The sequence below is a fragment of the Lactuca serriola genome, chromosome 4, assembly GCF_051521515.1.
Source record: "Lactuca serriola cultivar US96UC23 chromosome 4, Lser_US96UC23_V15, whole genome shotgun sequence".
Classification (NCBI taxonomy): Eukaryota; Viridiplantae; Streptophyta; class Magnoliopsida; order Asterales; family Asteraceae; genus Lactuca; species Lactuca serriola.
In genome coordinates, this window is record NC_136411.1 from 161,437,335 (window position 1) to 161,443,937 (window position 6,603).

The 6,603-nt window shown below is 32.4% G+C and overlaps 1 protein-coding gene across 1 annotated transcript; it reads right to left on the reverse strand.

Moving 5' to 3' along the window:
* Positions 1 to 1,263: 1,263 nt before the first annotated feature.
* On the reverse strand, positions 1,264 to 2,956 carry LOC145102862 (trimethyltridecatetraene synthase-like). Its single transcript, XM_079040351.1, has 2 exons — positions 2,014 to 2,956; positions 1,264 to 1,930 (listed from the first exon to the last, which is right to left on the reverse strand). Exons 1-2 carry the CDS (start codon positions 2,923 to 2,925, stop codon positions 1,307 to 1,309), a joined length of 1,536 nt encoding a protein of 511 aa, XP_078896477.1. The 5' UTR covers positions 2,926 to 2,956; the 3' UTR covers positions 1,264 to 1,306.
* Between the last annotated feature and the right edge of the window lie 3,647 nt (positions 2,957 to 6,603).

Consider the following 6,603-nt stretch of genomic DNA (forward strand, 5'->3'; position numbering starts at 1 on the left):
ATCCATGGTGTATTCTTGGCACAACATAGAAAATCGCATAATTCGTATAAATAGTTTAATTGAGTGGTGTTGCTCACCATTTCACTATTGTAATTTGTAAGTTGTAACTCTCCTTTTGCCCTCAACTAGTTTCTTGCTAGCCGGGTGGCTTTTTTAATATTATTTGTCGTTTCTAAAAATTAAATCCTTGAAAAAGAATAGAATTTGATATGACGACACCAATACCTCTCTTGGAAGTAAGAATGTTTTATTCAATTCCTTCGCTTCAACAACTATGTTGGGATTTTGTACCCAAGCCAATAGTTACATTTGTCATATTTAAACCTCGTTGCATGGGCATAGTTGAAATAGATTTGGATGTAGTTCCACGTTTCCTCACCGTTGTTGAACACTATCAAGATCTCAAAAGCAGAATAGGAGTGAATAGAATAAAAGATCTATGATGACCCGGAAAAATGAAAAGTATATTTTAGGGAACTTCAAAACAAAGATATAGGAATACTAAATGAATATGAACAGATACTGGTATTAAACCAGAGAGAAAGAAAAATACCGAAGTACCCTCTTATGATTAGCATATCTAAAATCTGAACTTAGAGACATCTTTGGGAAACTTGAAATTCTTGATAAAGCTTAGAGACAATTCTCGTAATTTACTCTTTCAATTCTTAAATATGGTATTACCGAAATGACATAAGGATGTAGGGAGTGGCTCAACAAAGAGGCATTGTATTGCTAAGGTGGAACGACAAACATCATGCCAGATGCTTGTCATGTAGAGAATTGTATGCACCATGACATCCCAATGACGACTCTCTTTTCTCCATTTACTCATTTTGACCTTTTCGTGTCTTAATTTTGTTTTTTCCATTTATAAATACAACCATACACATATATTTTTGCTACATCAAACAATTTACCTTATATATTTTACTCAATATTTTTACTACAAAAATGTCTTCTTCCAGTTCTCAAAATAATAAAAAAAAAACATCAACTAGAAACAACCCAAACAATTCCTAAATGTAGTTTTGTATCTTTCTTATTATTATTATTATTATTATTATTATTATTATTATTATTATTATTATTATTATTTTCTTATGTTTTAATTTAATGTTAACGAAATTTTTAGTTTTTAGCAAAATTATATTGTTTAAATAAAATAAAAAAATGTGACATGACAAACCATATCCTTTGTATGGCAAAAAAAAAAAAAAGGATACGTTTTGTAAGTGCATGTAATTATAGGTGTACACTATATAGCTACAAGGCATAATACACACTTAAAAGTTGATCACAAAGATTAATACATTTTGAATCCGAGCCTTGGGTGAGCGACGGTAGTAAGTGGGATCTCTTTAGGTGTCGAGAGCCCAAATACTTCTTTCATCTGCAACTCCTCCTTCCTCATTTTACCCGGCAGTTTCCAATCAAATCCATGGAGCAAGTTAGCCAAGTTTGTTTCGATAATCTTCAGTCCTAAACTATAACCAGGACACATCCTTCGACCTGCACCAAAAGGTAGTAGCTCGAAGTTATAACCTTTCACATCGATTTCATTCCCAATGAATCTATCAGGAAAAAAATCCAAAGGTTTATCCCACAACTCTTGATCTCGTCCGATTGTCCAAACGCTAACGAAAACTATAGTATCTTTTGGAATGTCATAACCAGCTACTTTACAATCTTCTCGTGTTCTTCGTGGAACTAATAGCGGGACAACCGGATGCAACCTCATCGTCTCCTTCACGATTGCCTTGATGTAATGAAGGTCTGCCATGTCCTTCTCTTCGACCCATCTTTCTCGACCTATAACCCGATCCAGCTCTTCTCTCGCCTTTTCAAGTATTTCCGGGTTTTTTAGAAGTTCTGCCATCGCCCATTCTATTATTATCGTTGAACTTTCGGTTCCACCTGCAAGCATATCCTGTAAATATTTAAGATTATTATTAACACAAATGCGCATTTCAATGGGTTTTCTTTGAAGTTTGTATCAGTTATGTAGGTTACCAGTGTAAACGCTTTGATGCCATGCCGCTCAAGCTTAACTTCGAGAGCTGGATCATCTGCAATCTGCAACAGCAAATCAACCATGTCTGCCGGAACAAAAGCCTCCGGCGGCTCAGCCTTCCTGCGTGCATCATGCTCGTTTAAAACGTGTTCGAGAAACCCGTCGAAGTTCTTGCTAACTGTTTTCATCCTTTTCACGTATCCTTGAAGGTCCATGAAAGCCATCCATGGTATCCAATCCCCGATATTAAGCACTCCGTTCAACAAGAACATTTCTTCGAACATCGTTTTAACTTGTTTGCTGCTCATGGTCAAGTTTCCGGCCACCGATTCTTCCAAATACCGCTTCCCCAACGCCATCCGACTGATTATATTGAAACTCACAGTCCACAACAAATCTTTCAACACAATCGACTCGCCTGACGACTTGTGTACCACCTTCAAAAGCGACTTCATCTCCTCTACTCGAATGTACTCGAACGAATCCAACCTTTTTGCACTGAACAGCTCCACGATACACAGTTTACGGGCTTGCTGCCAGTAGGAACCGTACGGTGACCAGACGATGTCGGAGTAATTATAGGTGGTGTATTTCCCGGCGGCCATTTTGGGGCGGCAGATGAAGTTAGAGTCCATCGTTTTCAGGAAGACTTTAGCCATCTCAGCGGAGGAGGCCACGACAACGTGAAAGGAACCGAATTTGAGGTGCATGATGTCGCCGTATTTATGAGTGAGTTCATGGATGGAACGGTGAGGAAGTGATCCCATGAGGTTGAGGTTTCCGATGATGGGCCAGGGTTTGGGGCCGGGAGGGAGGTTGGGTTTGGTGGGACGGCGGAGTTGGCGAGCAAGGTGAAGGAGTACCACCGTGGCTAGCCCCACAACTGCATAAATTAAGGAAGATGCTTCCATTGATGTGATGAAGGTGGTTGTTCGATGAGGGTGTTTTTTTTTATAGTTGAGTAAATGGTGTATAATTAAGTGATTAACTCAAGGAACAAGTGAAAAGATAATATATTCAAATGTCTATAAACGGCCAAAGTACTTTATTTAAAAAAACAATTATTGTGTAGTTATCACTATTGTGAGAGTATTTTCTATACAAATTGATATTTCCACTTAATAATTTGATCCATTCATATTAGGTACAACATCATTACAACTACAAGTTGGTAAAACATACATTACTATAGTGAGAGTATTTTCAATGGGAAGTGATATTTCCACTTAATAATTTGATCCATCCACATGAGGTACAATACCATTACAGTTATCGTACAAATTGGTAAAACATACATTTCAAGTGGATGAATCAATTTATCAATTGGAAATATCACTTTTCAATTTTCAATACGTCCTTATGATTTGGTTAATATTACATTTTTTATTACCAACTTTTTTTATTCAAACATTTTTATAGTGTGTTTTTGTTATGATTTTAGTTTCCCGTTATATCTAAAAACCTAAATCTCCAAATCCTTCGGCCGTAGATTTGCTTCATCATTTCTTTACTACAACCACTCCCTGCCCTCAATCCTACATCAAAAACATTGGTCATCAATGCTTGTCGGTAAACCCATAATCCCGCTAACATTCGTACATGAGACATTTGTTGATACGGTTAAAATGATTAATTGGTGTGAGTATCGAACAACATCAATAAATATCACATCAAAAAATGTCATAATTTAATAGTGTGGTTATAAAACCGCACCAAAGGACAACCAAAACCGCACCGACAAACATTACAGAAAGAATACATTACCTCACCAACAAACAAGGAACCGCACCAATAAATATTTGCACCATAAAATATGAAACCACACCAACCGCACAAAATAATAAAGCAACTATTCTTCACCTCACATCTGGGACGACTTATGTGTCCCTCTTGGAAAGCTGGAGACAGCATTTCTTCTACAGCTAGTTGAGTTTACCAACCATTGGTTTTACTTAAACCATAAAATCCCAATATAAATATAATATAGAAATTCTAATCCAGTTAGTTAATAAGAAACTCAAAAAGAAATAGAAGAATACCTTTTGAATATCAAATTTTGATTCTTTTTATCGTTGGATAACGAAGTAAAAGAGATATACCTAGAATACGAGCAATAAAAAAACATGTTTGGGAAGTTAAAGCAACTTATCGACCATAACGATATATAGACCTAAATAATAGTGCTACTTATAGAAATCTAAACATCATATTAACCAGAAAAAAACTCACAAACCAAGAAACTTACAATAGTTAAGTGTCACAGGAGGGAAGGGTCGTCGTAGTTTTTGGCTAGGGTTTCTGCCTATTGGAATATTGGGAATGAGAAGAAGATGACTACTTTTGGAATCGAGCGACACCTATATTGCTTTATGTTTTTGAACTTTGGAATCAAAGAGCATATTCAGGAACGAGTTGATTTGGGAGGATAATGAAGGAGTTAATATGGAAGGTGACGGTGTCAATTTGAAAAGGAGGAATGGGTCTAATGGAAAAAATGGGTTGGGTTGGGGGCGGGGATCTCATGCGAAATGAAATTTTTGAACGAAATAATGCATTTATCGGTGCGGTTATAGGAAAATCACACTAACAAATGCATTTGTTAGTATGGTTATAGGAAAACCGCACTAACAAATAATTGGCATGGTTTTCATATGATTGCACTGTTAAATGCATTTATTTGTGCAGTTATGTAACATCATAATTTTCAACCCAAATTTCTTCTTTTAAAAAAAAATAAGTAATTCATCCAATGTTTTTATTCATGAAGATCAAAGTAATAATTTAATTCAAAACATTATAAAACCATAGTGTCAAATTTGCATCAAAGTCGAGTTTTGGAAAGATATAGTATTAGACGGGTTTAAAAACCAATGAAGTGTAAGCGGCGGATCTAGAAGCTTGAATGAAAGAAAAAAAATTGAGGACCAATAGGAACAAAAGTATTGTTCCTAAAGGGCCTTACAATTAATATATTATATAATATCATAAAACCTTTATATATATATATATATATATATATATATATATATATATATATATATATATATATATATATATATATATATATATATATAATAAGTTTATGATAAATAATGGTTAACATTATGTCTTTGAAAAAAGCTAAAAGTTGCTACAAATAAGTTATATATTTTTTAATTTATGAATTACTTAAAACAATAATAACTTTATATAAATGATGATGTTTATAAAATCTATGTATTTTTTTTTGCTTGGTTTTATTAAAGATTATAATATATTAGCATGTTTATTATCAAACATAAATAAATAAGAGTATCAAATAATTAACTAAAATGCTTTCCATAAATTTGTGGAAGTTAATGAATAAAAATATCAAATTCTAATGGTAAAAATATAATTGTTTAATTAACTTTGAATCATAATAGTTGAATTATCTAAATTATTATATATTGAAGTATAAATAAGTTAAATGACAATAAGACTAACCAACAATAAATTTAACATTACACTTAATATAACATTTAAGTATTATCTATAAAAACCTTTTGGATCATACTATTTAATAGATAAGTTGAAAAGTCATAGTAGTTTCTAATGAATAAGGTTCAAGATATGAATTTAACATATTTAATTCACTATATAAAAATAATTTCTTTTTTATATATATCAAAATACATTTTTGTATACATTTATAATGAATAAACTTTTAACAAAATAAATCACAAAATACAAATTTTTTTTTATAGAAATGATAAAAAATCACATTAATCCAAAACTTAATTGTTTTATAGGTTTCTAAGGATTAAATGACATTAAGACTATCCATCACTAAATTTAGCATTATATTTAATTCACTAGCTAAGTATTATTAGTTACAAATCTTTTGAATTGTACTATTTAATAGATAAGTTGAAAATTCATAGTAGTTTCTGTTGTAAAATTTGTGTTAACAAATTTATAAAAATGGGTTTTCCTCATTTTTTAACACGTTCAAAATAGATTTAATATGAATGATAAGTTAATCCTTAAAATAAGGGTGTTGGAAGACATAATAAAAGAGTTTAATCGGTGGGAGAAAGAAAAGAAAAGTTTAGGGACCTTTCTTGCAAATATTTCTACTGAAATTGTAATTAATATTACAATTTAATTACATATTAACACACATTAATTTTTGTGATTAATAGAGGTGTTTAAATGGGAGGTTATAGAATGTGTCGTATAAATACCACTACTCTATAACCATTTTAGTACACCAAAAAGAATGAAAGAAATCTCTTTTCTTCCTCACTTCATCTTCTTCTTTTTCTAGCTATATTGAGGTTATGATCCTTGCCTATTGATGGTTCGGGTGGTCTAGAAGAACCACTTCAAACTGTTGTATCATGGGAAACAAATACCCGGTAGCGGATGAATTTGTTTTAAGGACAATGTGTTAAACACATGCCTCAGTTTTTTTTTTTTTTTTTTTCTGTTTTCTTGTTTGTTTGCGTACATTACCGAAATATTATTCCTACAATCTTAAAACAAATTCGTTTGTACGAAACGACTAGAAATCGGAAACAATTTACTTTCATTATTTTGATATTGTACGATTTTCATATGAAAAAAAT